The sequence below is a fragment of the Taudactylus pleione genome, unplaced genomic scaffold (genome assembly GCF_031769625.1).
Source record: "Taudactylus pleione unplaced genomic scaffold, aTauple2 ptg000176l, whole genome shotgun sequence".
Classification (NCBI taxonomy): domain Eukaryota; kingdom Metazoa; phylum Chordata; class Amphibia; order Anura; family Myobatrachidae; genus Taudactylus; species Taudactylus pleione.
This window is the reverse complement of record NW_028284578.1, coordinates 2,105,342-2,123,286: the sequence shown is the minus strand read 5'-3', so window position 1 is coordinate 2,123,286 and position 17,945 is coordinate 2,105,342. Positions and strand designations below refer to the sequence as shown.

Sequence of the window (17,945 nt, the reverse complement as noted above, 5' to 3'; positions counted from 1 at the left end):
GATTAGTTTGCTTTGCAATTTATTCTTTGTAAGATTTTCTTACAGTTTCAGTTTGTCTAGAATAGGTATTCATTGTATGAACGGATCGGGATAAGGGCCCCAAACCAGTATTTAGCCTAGGGCCCCGTGAGGTCTAAAGGTGCATACACACGTAACGATTTTTTTAACTATTTAACTATAACGACATCGTTATCGTTCAATTGTTTAAAAAATCGTTCAGTTTCTTAGTTATAACGATTAACGATTATTGTTCATGTGCGTTCACGTTCGTAGTTCATTCTGACTGACCAACTGAACAATTTTCGTTACAAAAATTTGTTCATTACACTTTAAAAAAATCTGATAGAAAATCGTTGGTAACAAAATTGTTATGCTGCATACACACGGTCAGATTTTTCTTCAGATCTGAATGATAACAATTTAAAAATGTGTTCAATCGTTCATATCTGCAGGAAAATCTGACATATCTGTCAGATGAACGATTTGAACGATGCGCGTTCCCGATGGTCAGATAACGTTATCTGACATCTGATGTGTTTGCAGTCAGCCTTGGACGATTCCATTCATTTTAATGCAGTCAAAAATCGTTCAAATCTTTGGTAAAATCGTTCAATCATTCATCTGACAGATCTGACCGTGTGTATGCTCCATTACGTGTGATTCTGCCCGTATCACATATGGCGCAAATATAATTTAAAAAAAAGTACAATATTCCGCACATACGTGATAACGTGATGTACTTTAAACAAGAAAGGGGCCGCTGCCATGAAATATAAATATTGAAGTCTGTTGTTGACGTCAGGTAGAAAAGAGGGGCATTAATGATACATTATCTATCTATATATGTACACACATCTACATGCACACACACAGAAAAACACATATCTGTCATCAGATCAATATTTCAGTGGCTGGTATACATATATTAAACACACTTCTCTTCCTAGTATCGTCCACCACTTCTGTCCAGCACACAGTTATAGCTGTGGAATGCTGGGACTTGTAGTTCCACCAGAGTTAGAGCAACAGGTCGCCGGAGCCCGCCGCCTAGCGGATACAGCAGGCAGCACCGGCAGCCTGAGGAGGGCGCCGCGGGAGCGCGCAGCAGCAGTGTGTCCCCGCCCCTCTCCCGGGCGCCGCCGCTGGGTGCAGTGCCGCCGCCTATCTCCGGCTGGCTCCGTCCTCCGGGCTGTCAGGCTTTGGTGCTCCGGCAGAGCGGAGTGTGTGAGACGGGGGGGGAGCAGTCGGGCGTGGGCTTCCCATGCGGCGGAAGGAGAAGCGGCTGCTGCAGGCGGTGGGGCTGGGGCTAGCCGCCCTGCTCTTCCTGCCCAACGTGGGTCTGTGGTCTCTATACCGGGAGCGGCAGCTGGAGAGCGCTGCCGGGGACAGCAACGGGGCTCCGGTGAACGGGCAGGTATGTGTGTCTCCATGACAACGTCTTACTCACCTGGCAGAGCTGAGTGTCCAACAGGACAGTGTGCCCCACAGAACTCTGAGTGTGTCTGAGTGTCCCACGTAGCTGACTGTCAAGAGCCTGGAGTGTGAGTGTACAGTGGAGCTGAGTGTATGTCCCATAGAACTCAGTGGAATCACCTGAATGGAGTGTGTGTACCATAGAGCTAAGTGTGTCTCACAGAGCTGAGTGTGTGTGTCTCATGAGCTGACTGTAAGCGCCTGAGTGTGAGTGTCTCATGAGTAGACTGTAAGCTCCTGGAGTGTGAGTGTCTCGCAGAGCTGACTAAGCGCCTGGAGTGTGAGTGTCTCATGAACTGACTGTAAGCGCCTGGATTGTGAGTGTCTTATGAGCTGACTGTAAGCGCCTGAGTGCGAGTGTCTCATGAGCTGACTGTAAGCGCCGGATGCGAGTGTCTCATGAGCTGACTGTAAGCGCCTGAGTGCGAGTGTCTCATGAGCTGACTGTAAGCGCCTGAGTGCGAGTGTCTCATGAGCTGACTGTAAGCGCCTGAGTGCGAGTGTCTCATGAGCTGACTGTAAGCGCCTGAGTGCGAGTGTCTCATGAGCTGACTGTAAGCGCCTGAGTGCGAGTGTCTCATGAGCTGACTGTAAGCGCCTGAGTGCGAGTGTCTCATGAGCTGACTGTAAGCGCCTGAGTGCGAGTGTCTCATGAGCTGACTGTAAGCGCCTGAGTGCGAGTGTCTCATGAGCTGACTGTAAGCGCCTGAGTGCGAGTGTCTCATGAGCTGACTGTAAGCGCCTGAGTGCGAGTGTCTCATGAGCTGACTGTAAGCGCCTGAGTGCGAGTGTCTCATGAGCTGACTGTAAGCGCCTGAGTGCGAGTGTCTCATGAGCTGACTGTAAGCGCCTGAGTGCGAGTGTCTCATGAGCTGACTGTAAGCGCCTGAGTGCGAGTGTCTCATGAGCTGACTGTAAGCGCCTGAGTGCGAGTGTCTCATGAGCTGACTGTAAGCGCCTGAGTGCGAGTGTCTCATGAGCTGACTGTAAGCGCCTGAGTGCGAGTGTCTCATGAGCTGACTGTAAGCGCCTGAGTGCGAGTGTCTCATGAGCTGACTGTAAGCGCCTGAGTGCGAGTGTCTCATGAGCTGACTGTAAGCGCCTGAGTGCGAGTGTCTCATGAGCTGACTGTAAGCGCCTGAGTGCGAGTGTCTCATGAGCTGACTGTAAGCGCCTGAGTGCGAGTGTCTCATGAGCTGACTGTAAGCGCCTGAGTGCGAGTGTCTCATGAGCTGACTGTAAGCGCCTGAGTGCGAGTGTCTCATGAGCTGACTGTAAGCGCCTGAGTGCGAGTGTCTCATGAGCTGACTGTAAGCGCCTGAGTGCGAGTGTCTCATGAGCTGACTGTAAGCGCCTGAGTGCGAGTGTCTCATGAGCTGACTGTAAGCGCCTGAGTGCGAGTGTCTCATGAGCTGACTGTAAGCGTGTGAGTGTCTCATGAGCTGACTGTAAGCGTGTGAGTGTCTCATGAGCTGACTGTCAAGAGCCTGGAGTGTGAGTGTACAGTGGAGCCGAGTGTATGTCCCATAGAACTCAGTGGAATCACCTGAATGGCGTGTGTACCATAGAGCTGAGTGTGTCTCATGAGCTGACTGTAAGCGCCTGAGTGTGAGTGTCTCATGAGCTGACTGTAAGCACCTGGAGTGTGAGTGTCTCATGAGCTGACTGTAAGCGCCTAGAGTGTGAGTGTCTCATGAGCTGACTGTAAGCGCCTAGAGTGTGAGTGTCTCATGAGCTGACTGTAAGCGCCTAGAGTGTGAGTGTCTCATGAGCTGACTGTAAGCGCCTGGAGTGTGAGTGTCTCATGAGCTGACTGTAAGCGCCTGGAGTGTGAGTGTCTCATGAGCTGACTGTAAGCGCCTGGAGTGTGAGTGTCTCATGAGCTGACTGTAAGTGCCTGGAGTGTGAGTGTCTCAGGAGCTGACTGTAAGCGCCTGGAGTGTGAGTGTCTCGCAGATTTGACTGTAAGCACCTAGAGTGTGAGTGTCTCATGAGCTGACTGTAAGCGCCTGAGTGCGAGTGTCTCATGAGTTGACTGTAAGCGCCTGAGTGCGAGTGACTCATGAGCTGACTGTAAGCGTGTGAGTGTCTCATGTGCTGACTGTCAAGAGCCTGGAGTGTGAGTGTACAGTGGAGCCGAGTGTATGTCCCATAGAACTCAGTGGAATCACCTGAATGGCGTGTGTACCATAGAGAGCTGAGTGTGTCTCATGAGCTGACTGTAAGCGCCTGTGTGTGAGTGTCTCATGAGCTGACTGTAAGCACCTGGAGTGTGAGTGTCTCATGAGCTGACTGTAAGCGCCTAGAGTGTGAGTGTCTCATGAGCTGACTGTAAGCGCCTGGAGTGTGAGTGTCTCGCAGATTTGACTGTAAGCACCTGGAGTGTGAGTGTCTCATGAGCTGACTGTAAGTGCCTGGAGTGTGAGTGTCTCAGGAGCTGACTGTAAGCGCCTGGAGTGTGAGTGTCTCGCAGATTTGACTGTAAGCACCTAGAGTGTGAGTGTCTCATGAGCTGACTGTAAGCGCCTGGAGTGTGAGTGGCTCATGAGCTGACTAAGCACCTTGAGTGTGAGTGTCTCATGAGCTGACTGTAAGCACCTAGAGTGTGAGTGTCCCGCAGAGCTGAGTGTAACCTCCTGGGTTGTGAGTGTACTGTAGAGCTGAGTGTGTGTTTCACAGAGCTGACTAAGCGCCTAGAATGTGAGGGTCTCACAAGTTTGAGTGTAAGCACCTGGAGTGTGAGTGTCTTGCAGAGCTGACTGTAAATGCCTCAAGTGTGAGTGTTCCTCGCTGCTAGCGGAAAGTGGAGTGTTGTGTCCTGCTTTTTGAGTGTAAGCATTTGAGTGCATAATAGAGCTTAGTGGGAGAGTCTCCAAGATCTGACCATAATCACCTGGAGTAGTAGAGTCCCGCAGACCTGACTATTGGTTTTGACAACTGAATTGCTGGAGTGTTACAGGGGTAGAGCTTTAATAATTTCATTTAATGCTGCATCTGGTCTCCTGGGTGACCTGCAGCATTATATAACACCTATTTGAAACTGCTTTGAAATGTCCCATGATGCCGGTTATAAGATCTGGAGAATGAGTGCGTCTCAGAACTGTATGCGAGTATTAGCTTTCGGCGTGGACCAGCTCATTAAAGCTGGCCACACATCTAAAGATTATCTGTCCAACCAGCCAACTAGTTGATTGGTTGGAATGAAAATCTGGTAAGGAATACAATCAGCAATTGCTCCCAAACACTGGAAAATGGACCAAAACTGTTGTTTGAACAAATAGTTTAGATCAAACATTTAACAAACTTGTCTGAACGACCATTTTCATCTGTTTTCTGGCATTTAGGAGCAAATTGCTGATCATTAGTTACTCCCATACGTTACCAGATTTTCATTCCAACCAATCAACAAGTTGGCTGGTTGCATGTAAGTTGGTCCAGTGTGTGGCCAGCTTAACTGTGAGCCTCCTGTGTGACAGTATGAATAGATTTGGAGTGTGAGTATCCCACATACGGATCGCAGCACACAATCTAGTACTTGCTTGCTCCCTACTGTGCTGTGTTTGTGCAGTAGGGAGCAGTGGCAGCATTGCATAGTGCTGGGTGTCCATATCTAGCTAATTACAGGAGTTTGCTTGTACACACTACTTGCACTTTTTATATGTTGTTGTATAAATCCTTAGTGGTTTGTTTGGATACCGGTGTGTGGCAGATAGATTTGCAGGTTAATCGGTTTTGAGTCTGTGTGTTTCATGGGTACAGATGTTGCACTACAAGTTATATCTCTGCCACTGCATTTGGTGGGGGTGATTTGTATTAGTGCTTTAAATGGCACTGTCTCTGCTTTCAGTCTATTTTAATGGTATGTCGTTTATTCGTCACTGGCAAGTAGACGTCTTATGGAGTTAAGTATGTCAGAATTTAGCAATATTTAAAACTCAAGAGCAATTAACTGTTTACAGTGGGAGCAGTGACTCGCTCAACATGGTAACAAACTCAAACTTTTCAAATTGAACTAACATACATTTTATGTTCCCAGCAAGTGCATAAAGAATCAAACCACTCAGTTAATTAAAACATACGGCAATTGTAATTGTCTTCCAGGGAAACTTTTGAAACACACCATTCTGAATGCAAAAGCAAAATCCATCCCTCCACCTTGTACCTTATTGTATTCTGATAGCACCTGTAAATGACTACTCCACAGCTATATGCTTTTATACCAATGCTGCTATATATATATATATATATATATATATATATATATATATATATATATATATATATATATATATGAAGTACTGAGCTTGTTTTGCATAATTGGGTGTTTGCAACACGTAGCTCTGAGATTCCATTCAGCACCCGCTGACGTGTGTATCTTTCGTGTGTGCTGTCATTTACTCCACAAAGAGTTTCATCCTACTTTGCGTGTATGATTGTGGACACTGAAGTACTGCATGCTGAATATGTATGTGCTCTGAATGAGAAGCAATGAGTTGTGGGCATGGGTATTGCATTAGTATGTAGAGGGGGCACTCTTATGTCCTTGTATAATTGTCTGGAAATAGTGTGTGTTGTGTAGAGCTGGTGGTCCAGAGGGGGATAACGGATTAGGGTGATGTCAGTGCATTGTGGTGAAACCCAGAGTAAATAGTGTGAATGGGAAGGAAGAAGATCTATATATAGTTATATATGCTGACGGGGCAGTTCTTTGGGTGTACAGTTTTGCATTGTTAATTTTGTGACCTGGAAAGAGGTTTCTGCCTTGTTATGATGTGCAAACCTTTGTAGCTACCTTATCATGTAGGACAGCCCAAGATTACCAAATTCACTAACTTCTACCTTTTTTGTGTCACGTTGTTGCTGCAGACCGGTGCTGGCGGCTGTAGTATCATACAACTTTGTCTATTGAGTTACAAACTCTCTAAAATGTTCTTTTATTAACAGGATGTGTAAATATTGCTCATTGCTTTTTTAAGTGCTGAACTGACTTTTGAAATATATTTTTTGTAAAAGTAACCAGCGCATTTCATGGTAGATGTGGGGCCTGGGTCTCTCTTGCACAACTCTTGTTACTGCGCAGAACTTTTAAGCTCTTTAGGGGCTCATCCGGTCCTCTCCCCACTTCTAAGGGGAGAATTCTATTCTGGAAAGGCACATCTAAAGTTTTCCTTCACTCCTCTATTTGGAATGTTGGCAATACCGTGAATGGCTTATATTTGCGCAGCCCGGCATCGCCACAGTGCTCGGCAGCACATCGCTTTGAAACAAATCTGCAGCCATTGCTAAAAACTGCTCCTAATAATCTTGGGGTTTAATTTAAATGTGATTCCACCCAGTGATCCAAATGGAAATTTGAAGGTGGTGGTATAAGGAATGTAAGTGAACAAAATGCGATAATATTGCAGTAGAAGTGGTGCTATGTTATCCTGCCATATATATCCTGGCGGACTTCACCCGCTGATTCCACCTATGTAAGAATTTACCACTGGAAAAATGCAAAGTACTGTTGGTCACTAGTTGGTAACAATTAACTATAAGACACCTTGCAGCAGCATAAGATGTTTGGATTTTCTGAACTTTATTTCTAGAAGTAGATAAGGAAAGGCAGTAATTTTTATATATTGCAAAACAATATTATGGGATTACTACCATGTAGTCTAGTCTTTTCTAGATAACCTGTGTTCAGCGGCTTAAACTTTGGACCAGATTGTTATCTCTTTGTCATTTCATTTCCCTCTCAGGTATCCAAGCAAACTTTTGTGTCGCATCTAACCTGTTATTTAGCAGAGCATCACTATCTGTGATCAGGGCAAAGAGCGATTAGCAGTGACTTACTGTATAAGTGCCATTTTCCATAATACAGTGACAGGTTTATCTCGTCAGCTTGATCCATGACACTCTCAGTTTATTTATAGTTTCTGTACAGCTTCCATGCCTGTGATGCTAAGGTGGGTAATAAAGATTCATTGTATCTAATCTTGCTACATTGTGACCTGACGATCAGTGTTTGCCTGAGAATCTGACGCCTATCGCTGATCACTTTTAAAACTTAAATTGCTTTGACATTAGGTTTTTCAACTCTGCTCAAGTTCATGAGGATACAACCAACTAGCTCACTGGTTCCCAAACTGTGTGCCGTGGCACCCTGGGGTACCTCAGGACACTTGCAGGGGTGCCTCAGGTTGGTGGTCCAGCATCAAATAAATTTTGCTGCATTTCTATGTCAGAAACTTTTGGCCCAGGGGTGCCGTGAAAAACAAAGGTTGATACTATAGGGCGCCGTGGTTTGAAAAAGTTTGGGGACCACTGAACCAGCTGATTAGGAGATATTGACATTACCAGCATACATGGGTAGTTCAGCCAACAAAACGGCCATCTGTGAATTCACTGGTAGCTAATGATCTTGCTAAAGGTACACATCCACTAGACAATTAAATTAAGCGATTGAACGATATCGTTATCGTTCGATAATCGTTTGAAAATCGGTCGTTTAGACATGTCATCGTACAAATATGTTGTACAACCTGACGATATAGTCAGGGTCAACAAGTTTGCAGATGATTGATGTGCCTTCACTAAACGACTGCTCGTTCAGTGTAGGCACATCACAGACAAACGACTGCACGATTACAATGCCGTAACCGTGCAGACTTTTGCCTGTCTAGTGGATGTATGCCTTAAGGCACACGGCACTTAGGGCCTGATTCAGAGCCGGACGCTCTGACCAGGGCGCTCACTCTGAATCAGGGCCCTCCTACCTGAAAATGGAGCGGCCTCTTGGACGCTCGCATAGCTGTGGGTGACCACCCACAGCTATAGCGAGTGTCCATGATGATGGTCAAGACCATCGCGACCATCGGGCTTGCGACGGAGACCCTGCGGTAGGGTCTCGCTGCCACAAGCCCTGGAGTGATTTTGGCTCTATCAGAGCCAAAATCACTCCCACTGACATCACTACTGATGTCAGTGGGGCCGGCTTCAGACGGTAGGCGTTCCCATGGGAACGCCTCCGTCTGGCAGCAACGCCCCCGGCACGCCCACCAAAGGGGGGCGTGCTGTCAATCAACATCGACAGCACGCCCCCTTTGGTGCGAGACCCAGAGCGACGGCTACCCCGTCGCTAGCCGGATCTCGCGCATGCGCACGACGGAGCTCCCTCTGTTATGCGCAGTAGGGCACCATCGACCCGCTTGCGAGCGTCCTGCGCTCGCGAGCGGGTCTGAATCAGGCCCTTAGTTCCTAGTGAATTGTTAGGTTACATCGTCATGACTCTTGGCACAGCCCACAAAATGTCTGCCTCCACTGCTTATAGGCAGGTGCAAATGCTATGCAATGACATACGTTAACTAAAAAAAAGTGTGTGGCATAAAGTAAGTTGTACTGTACTTTAAAAAAAAAAAAAAAGAAAAGAAAAAGTAATACTAACTGACTTTAAATAATTAAATCAAATTTTACCAAATGAACATAATGGTAGTGATTCAATTGTGTTTTTTTTTCTACATACTAATACCCCTTTTACACCGGAGCTAAAACCCTGGTTTTTGAAGGGTTAACCCGGGCAGCTCCCTGGTGTAAAAGGGGAGAGGGTTGGATCGCCGGGTCGAGTGACCCAGCAATCCAACCCAGGTAACTAACAGGGTTTAATACAGGCGCAGCCTGTGAAACCCTGCTGTGGGAGCAGCGCACTCCGGGTCACGATGACCTGGAGTGCGCTGCTAGCCGGCCGATTGGTCCGGCTTCAGTGGCGCTTGGAGATGACGTCATCTCCAAGCGACCACTTTCACTCCGAAAAAGCCGGGTCTATGCAGACCCGACTGCGGTGTGAGCGGCGCCAACTCGGGAATATCCCGGGTCGGCGCCGGCAAAATTCAGGGTCTGATCCGGATAGGAACATTGTTCCAACTCCAGGTCAGACCCAGAATTTAGGTGGAAAAGGGGTATAATTAATGGTTGCCTGATATAGCAATACAGTTGGCTTTGGGCATCAATTAATTATCGTACTTGTCACGCCCAATTAGATCGGGTTTAGCCACGTAAAATGGATAAATCTGTCTAAAGTCCTGGTTAGCCCGCCCAATCCACGAACTTATCGCACATTTGTGCTCACCACCACAAGAGGGTGCGTGCAGAAATGTGTTCCCGCGGCTCTTCGCGCCCGAATGAAGCAATAATTGAATTGCTCCATTTGGCGCCCATTAGTGTCAGCTGCTGGTGCTAACAATTGAATTCCCTCCAATATGTTGTTAATAAAACTCTACAAAATTAATACTATTATCCCCTCACATCCAATAAAAAAAGAAAATTACAATTAGTGAGCTCTTCAGTCAAACATAAGTGAGAACCATGCACCTAGAGCCAATAAATAAGGTAAAAACATTAGCCATGACCTGTTTGTTGAAGCCAAAGCTTATTGAAACATGGCAGATCCTCACAAAATGGGTGTTAGAATGCTGTTTTTTTTTTTTGTATAATTGCAGGCACTAACTGCAAGGTCTCATGGAGCTATTTCCTGCTTCTAAACCACAGAATTGTTGTGATTCCAGTGTGTGGGTTGGGGTGGGGTATCTGGGCAATAGGACACCCCCCAAAGGGCATCACCGACTGGGTTAGTTAATTTATATATAAAATTCTTGCACAATTCTTTAGATTACTATGATTTTTTTAAATTTTTTTTGTTTGTTTTTAGTCATTCACTTATGCTTGTAAAGGAAGTTAGAAATTATACACAAAATGGTATAACTTTTATTTGTCTACGTACATGGGGGGGTTAGCTTGCGTGTGTTTAAATAAGTATATATAGCCAGAGTTCTTGGTTACTTACTGCACTTATTTGATTAATGTAGAAGGTTTTCTTGTGGGGTCTCGTCATTTGAGATAATGAAGGTAACTGCTTCCAGGGTGGCGTCATGCTGTTCAGTTCTTGCTTCTGTACACACAATTGTCCACAAATGAGCATTACAGCCAGTATCGCTCAGCCCGAAGCCCGCAGAGTGCGCTTTCAATGTAAGCTTTCAGGCATCTGTGAAGGTTAAGGCAGACACGATTAAAGGGGGGGAAATATGCGCTGCAGCTTTACATATTGACAGAGTGCAGCCCATAACCACTTAGGGGGAAAATATAAATAAATACAAAAAGTACTGGTGTCTGTACTTAAACTAAGGATTACTTTACATGTGCAAACCACTTCCTGTGCCTGGACAATAATATATACTGGAGAGACGAGAATTTCCAGCTTTACTCAGCAATGTAGAGTGACTCCAGTATTTGAAAACATTTCACTGTCCTACAGTATATCATACTCTTTACCTAGAGCCTTTTGTCCTGGGGTTTTATCTGATCTTTATTAGGATAAAGCTCACTATTTTTAATTGGTAAATTGGTGTTTTCCCTGGAGGATCACAGACCCAGTTGGTTTTTGGTTGCTGCTGTGAGACAAATGGAGGGACCCAGGAATAATGCCTGCACTGGGACACACTGGTGGCTATGATGGGGGCACGTTCATAAAATATTTTCCGATAGAGTAGTGCAGCTTTAACTGATTAGAATTTTTGCTTTTTGACCGGCACGATATGCCATTAGGTTACTTTGCAAAATATGTGGGAAGTGGCTTTAGCTATCTGTAACGGAGTGGGAATTTAATAGTGAAATATAGGGGTAACATTAAGCAATACATTTTACCTCCATGCTTCCCAAATGAATATTTAAATGGGTCACATGAAGGCTGTTAATGCTTAAATTTAGTTGAAATTACTGATCGCTTTATAACAAACAAAAATAATTTTCTAAGATTCAAAAAAAATGTACCTGCAAATAGTTTAAAGAGATTACTTTGGTTCATTGATGAACTGCACAGTATATGGTAATTCTTCCCGACTTAAAATTCCTAACATGTCACCTTCCCACATTGTGCGGGTGCTACGCTGCAACCTCTTCTGGAAGCCCAGCACCTTATTGCTGTCACAACCAATAGCGTAGTGCAGACCGTATTGGAGAGTGTTTTTCAGGCATGGAGCTCGTACGCTGGGGACTGCAGCCAGATCTGAGACTAACACGTATCTCCTTTTTCATTTATCGTTCTTTGACTATCTGTCAGAATTGCCACCTGCAGCAAGATTGGCAGAGAATACTTTGTTCTCTCCGCGCGAGCAGCTGCAAATCTGTCATCTACGCCTATGACTGCATCAAAAAGGTCTTTCTCTTCCACTTCTCTGGCACTGCCTGTTCTCTAAAGACTAAAATTTATAGCTACATGCAGAAATAATTCTGTGATCTTAAACCTTAGTTCAGGATCTCCTCTTCCGAACCTTTTCATTGTTGCCTTTGCTGTTTAATTTATAGTCTTGCAAATCTTTACTGCCTCATTAGCAGCTTTTAGAACGTATGCGTGTTTAATTTAACAAGCATTTTCTCTTACTAATTTAGGGCTGATATACAGTGAGTAAGTGGATTGCGCTTTACCTTATTTGCAGTTAGTCCGCGCATATTAGATGCAGCCTTAACATGGGTTGTTATAGAGATCATTAACTTCTATGGTAAATGTATGTACTGTTCTCAGTTGCGCTGGGCTTGAACACTATTAATATATAAAGATAGTACATACTAAAGCTAGGTCCACTCTTGTTCAATCACACTTGAGATCTGATTCTTCTTACATACACTTACGAAGTCCAAATGAATATGCAGATTAATGCGTACACGCTATTCCATTCTGGCATTTGAGCTGTGATAATCATCTCTTGAAACCATCTGCTGAAAAGGCAGTGACCGCGGGAGCAGCAGCAGAAGTTTTGGACAGAACGGTCAGTAGTGTGTACTGACATTGTACCATCACATTTGATGAATAGTAGGATGCACATGTAGTCCGTTCTTCAGATGCGATCTGCTTTCTCCTGATAAAACATGATCGTAGGTGCATACACACTATTTAAATAGGATGTAGTCTGCATTCCGACGTGCGGGATGCCGACGGTCTAAATACCGGCAGGTCGGGATTCAGACGTCAGTATCCCGACCGTCGATATCCCGAAGGTAAGTATCGGGGTGTTAGGGGGAGGTTGGGGTGTTGGGTTAGGCACTGGTGGGAGGGTTAGGATTAGGCATCGTGGAGGGAGTGTTAGGATGAGGGCGCGGGGAGGTTAGGTTTAGGCATTAGGGGGAGGTTAGGTTTAGGCAACGGAGAGGGTTAGGGTAGGGGTTAGGAAAACACTAACCGTGCGTTCCTATGGTTTTCACATTTGTTTGCTACTTCAGTGTTTTTAAACCTTTTTGTCAGATGTTACTATGGTATACTAAAGTAAAATTACAAGCATTTCATAAGTGTTAAAGGCTTTTATTGACAATTACATTAAATTTATGCAAAGATTCAATGTTTGGAGTGTTGACCCTTCTTATTCGGTTATGGATTGAAAGATCTACAGTGAAAAGGTAGACACCAGATGTTAGACAGGCAATAGGTCGACAGGAACTAAAGGTTGACATGTAAGAAAGTAGACAGGTACAAATGGTCGACATGGTCAAAGGGTCGGCATGAAAATGGTCGATACTTTTTTTTTTTCTTTTTTTCCTAACCCTAATCTTCAAACTAATTGCTCCCTCCTGGTCCCTAACCGTTGGGGTAAATGCCTAACCCTAACCGTTGGGGTAAGTGCCTAACCCTAACCTGCCATTTGTATGTCGACCTTTTGACCCTGTCGACCATTTATTTCTGTTGACCGTCTTACATGTTAACCTCTAGTGTGTCGACCTTTTGTCCCTGTCGACCTATTTAACATCCGGTGTCTATCAAGACATTGTCTACCTTTTTACTGTAGATCTTTAGACCGGATAACTCTTTTTCAAGACCTCTGCAATTTGGCAATTCGCCATGGCATGCTGTCAATCAACTTCTGGGCCACATACTGACTGATGGTCGCCCATTCTTGTCTAATCAATGCTTGGAGTTTGTCAGAATTTCTTGGTTTTTGTTTGTCCACCCGCCTCCTCAGGATTGACCACAAATTCTCAATGAGATTAAGGTCTGGGGAGATTCCTGGCCATGGACTCAAAATTTAGATGTTTTGTTCCCCGAGCCACTTAGTTATCACTTTTGCTTTAAGGCAGTGGTTCCCAAACTTTTTTGAATCACGACGCTCTAGTGTATCAGCATTGTTTTCACAGCACCCCCTAAGCCAAAAGTTTGACATTGAGAAATTCAGAAAAGAAATGAGTAAAGTGAAGTAAATTGTGCTTACCTTTCATCCTTAGGTTCAGTTATGTGGAGGTGGAAAGGTTTGTGCCTCTGTTTGTCCAAAAATGTATATTACATTGACCATAAATAATTTGATTTGGTGCTGGACCACCAACCTGAGGCACCCCTGCAAGTGTCCCAAAGCTCCCCAGGGTGCCACGGCGCACAGTTTGGGAACCACTGCCTTATGGCAATGCTGGAAAAGGCATTGTTCGTCATTAACCTGTTCTTGGATGGTTGGGAGAAGTTGCTCATGGCTGTGTTCTTAGGCAAAATTATTAGCCAAGGGAGTGATCCCACTCCCTTGGCTGAGAAGCAAGCCCACACATGAATGGTCTCTGGGTGCTTTATTGTTGGCATGACACAGGTTGAAGACTTTTGGAGGATGGCCTGGTGTCAAGAAGGGCAGAAAAGAAGCCACTTCTCTCCAGGAAAAACATCAGGGACAGACTGATATTCTGCAAAAAGTACAGGGATTGGACTGCTGAGGACTGATGAATCTGATGAATCCTCTTTCAGATTGTTTGGGGCATCTGGAAAAACGCTTGTCCGGAGTAGCAAAGGTGAGCACTACCAGTCCTTTCTGAATTGCAGAGTTCTTGAAAAAGATGGGTCAACACTGCAAATATTGACTCTTTGCATAAACTTAATGAATTTGTCAATAAAAGCCTTTGACACTTATGAAATGCTTGTAATTTTACTTTGGTATACCATAGTAACATCTGACAAAAAGTCTAAAAACACTGAAGTAGCAAACTTTGTGAAAACCAATACTTGTGTCATTCTTAAAACTTTGGGCCACGGCTGTACATGACTGGCCTAATTGGTCTCTTGCCCTGTCCGAGTCAGTGATGGTGCCAAAGATTACCCCGTTTGGCTGTGTTAGTTTTGATAGTAAGTAAAAGTTCTTCAGATTGTGATAGATATATAAATTGTACTCATGACCTACATACTTTGGTGACAGCCGTTTTGATTGAAGCATGAGGCCCTTGTGTGAAGACTTGTACACTGTTAATTGGGAAGATGATTTATGAGGTTGGAGTTCCAAATCACTGACTTGGGTTGATTAAAATGATTCAACCTAAAGCAATAATTTAGTCCTGCTTCACGTTTCTCAGGATCACCAATGACCTCTCTCTGTTGCTTCTCACACTATACCAAATGCTGCCATACTAGCCTGCTCTTCTGCCTCCCCTATGCTCCTGGCGCTGAAGCGTCTTGAATTGCCAAGCTGGTGATAGTCACCTCCGCACTTCTATCTATCTTTAGACGGCATGGGTGGCTCAGGTAGCGTTGGACTATAAAATGGATTAGCAGCAGAGGATGGAAATCCTGTGTTTTGATTAAAAATATTAATATGTGAGAACTGTTTGTACAGACTAGAACAATCTTTTCACCTCGGTGTTATGCCGTGTAAGAATGGTTTTTCATATACTGTTGAAGTGCCTATAGTTTTGTGACTAGTGCTGTTTAATTCTGCTAAAATCCCTTAACCCTTCAATGGCAACGGGTGCTTATAGTTTTGTCACCAAACTCATGAATTTTTTGCATTTTTGCTGTGTGCAGCTTAAATTGTTTATTTGTTATTGTATGAGTGAACTTTATATTATTGCTTTCAAAGACAGACAGGGACTTCTTTTGGTAATGTTTGTACATAAATAAGTCTTTTTTATTTTTATAAAAATGATAATGTAGGCAAAAATAGGACAATAGTAGAATTGTTTTGGGCAAGGTACTTATCATTGAGGTGGGCACATTTTAATTTTAAAGGGCAAAATTTTGTACGCGTTGTTGCTAAAGCTGGTGTAGTTATTGTCATACATTGATATAATTGTTACATTATTTATACTGTTATATTATGCCCTCAATTCATATGCCACACAGTAGTGCCCACAATTCCATTATACCACACAGTAATGCCTTCAGTTCTTGTTATGTCACACAATAGTGCCCACAGTTAATATTATGCCACACACTAGTGCAGCCAATTCAGAATTGGCCATATAAAATGGTTTCAAATATAATTTTTTGAGCTCCCTTGTACCTCACCTGATAGTTATTTATTTTTCTTTCTTATTTTTTTATTTTTTTCAATTGATGTGTGTTTGTCATGTTGGGCATATTATAAAAAAAAATGCTTAGGCTCATAAGAATATATCCTATGTAATGTATCAGCACTGAATCCTAATATATGACATCTAATTAAGATGAGGGTAAATGCATATTCTATGCTACATTATAAAACATATTGCATGGCTCTGTTCGTGTTCAAACAGTTGATGTCCCATCTTCCTATATTCTGCGATAATATACAGCAAGTTTTGAGAGTCTCGGCTGGCTCCGAGTGGCTCACCTCTCCTTCGTAGAGGCATACCCCATGGGCGTCAGAAGTACATGTGTGGTCGTAGCTCCCGGCTTGTGTAGGCCTGGAGCCGGAGCTCAGTGCCGTTGTGTGACTGGAAAGCTCTTCCTAGGGACTGGTCTGCTCCGAAGTGGTGCTTGGCGCAGTAAAAAAAAAAAGGGTGCATCCCAACATCAACAAAACGGGCAGGGTGCGGCACCTTGCCAAAACAGCCTAGTGGGAACACTAGATTTATCTGGGTGCCTCGCTGTGCAGAAACGATTGTACAACCAGGAACCATTCATAATGGTTGGTGACCTTCTCTGCCATTGTGTGCCCCCCATTCCTATTCAGCGTAAAAACATGGTAGAATGCTATAAAGCACATGTCCGCCTTTGTGAACAGGTGGTGGGTCGACTGTTCAGGCATTAATTTTGTCTTTATTGTACAAAAGTCAATAGACATGGCTTGCTACTGTAGGTACTTTTCACTTGCCAATCTATTCTTATTTATGGTGTCATATTCTTCCTAATCACTGAGGATTTGTACAAGTGGGCATTGGAAATGCATTTGACGGTAGAGAAAACCTTGTACTTTGTCCTTGCTTTTAACAGAACGTTCAAAGCCTGTTCTCACAGCCTGACAGTAGTATAGAGTATAGCAGTCACAGTCTGTATTTCATAATCCTATTTATCAAAGAGTGAGTGTTGCTGGGCCGAATAATGTACTAAATGTCTACCATGCTTGCCCACACTACTCCTGCAGCACAGTAGGAGAGAGGGCCTTCTCCAGCACACCACGTAGGCAGTGACTGGCAGCACAGAAATGCATTGTGTGGACTGCTTGTTTCATATACTGTACCGTGGCACAGCCAGTGATCTTTTATTATCACAGATGTTTAGAGTCTTAAGTTATTTGACCCGTATCCCTTCCTATCAGCGCATTGTCCTAAATATGTGGGGGGAGTTGCAGCTATCTGTAATGTAGTGGAGAGTTAATACTGTGCTTGTTACCACGGCAGAAGTTTCAAGTCTCATAACTGAAAATGAGCATATATGTCCATATGCTTACATTGTTATGTAAGGGTGGTGTCACAAGGATGATTCAGAACAGAGCCGCTATCTGTTATATAGTGGGGAGGTAATACTATATAATTGTTATCAGGGCTGAAGTTTCATGGTCCACAAATGAAAATGTACTTGCATTGTTAAGACCAATTTGCTACACTTTAAAACCATACATTGAACATGTCATATTAACGTGTCTATGTAACGCTGATATCACATGGATGATTCAAAACCAAACATTCCTCCTTCCCAAACAATGTGGTGTTCTGTAGCCAACATAGTGACCGATCAGTAAATATAAAACACTGTGTGCAGATTAAAGGTGCATGCTTCATGCCGTGTTCTCACAGCTGACGTGCTCTAGTGATAGGGAGGCCTTGCTTCCAGCTGTGATAGGTCACTAAACCATCCTGTGAATGCCACATATGGAAGAACAAAAGTCTCTGATGATACCTTTGACAAATATTTATATAAAGTTTCCACTCGGGGGGGGGTGGGGTGGGGGCATGGATGCTGACATTGCTAGTTTTTCCTGGCACCTCTGTATTGGCAGGATGCAATGTGCCATTCTGGAACAGCACGTGGCATCGGTGGCGGCAATTGAATTCCACGCTTTTGTAGAAGTAATTGTTTCACATTGTATGGATAGATAATGTCTATGTAAACTACTGATTTCTCTTCATTCCCTGGCTGGAGTGCCAGTTAATAGGTATATTTTTATTCATGGCTTAAATTCCACTAATAAAATATTATGGTAATTACGTGGGACAACATTAGCACACCTAGAACCGAGGACTGGCCAAGCCAGGATTAGTTGTGGTTAGACCTTGGATTAAGG

General features: G+C 44.1%; 1 protein-coding gene across 1 annotated transcript in view; it reads left to right on the top strand.

Annotated features, from left to right (window-relative positions):
• The first annotated feature begins 1,064 nt into the window (after positions 1–1,064).
• Positions 1,065–17,945, top strand: part of GALNT10 (polypeptide N-acetylgalactosaminyltransferase 10) — a 126,996-nt gene continuing 110,115 nt past the window's right edge. The window contains exon 1 of the mRNA XM_088475673.1: positions 1,065–1,414. Within this exon, the coding sequence (XP_088331799.1) occupies positions 1,262–1,414 (153 nt within the window). The 5' untranslated portion in view covers positions 1,065–1,261. The remainder of the gene's footprint in view (positions 1,415–17,945) is intronic.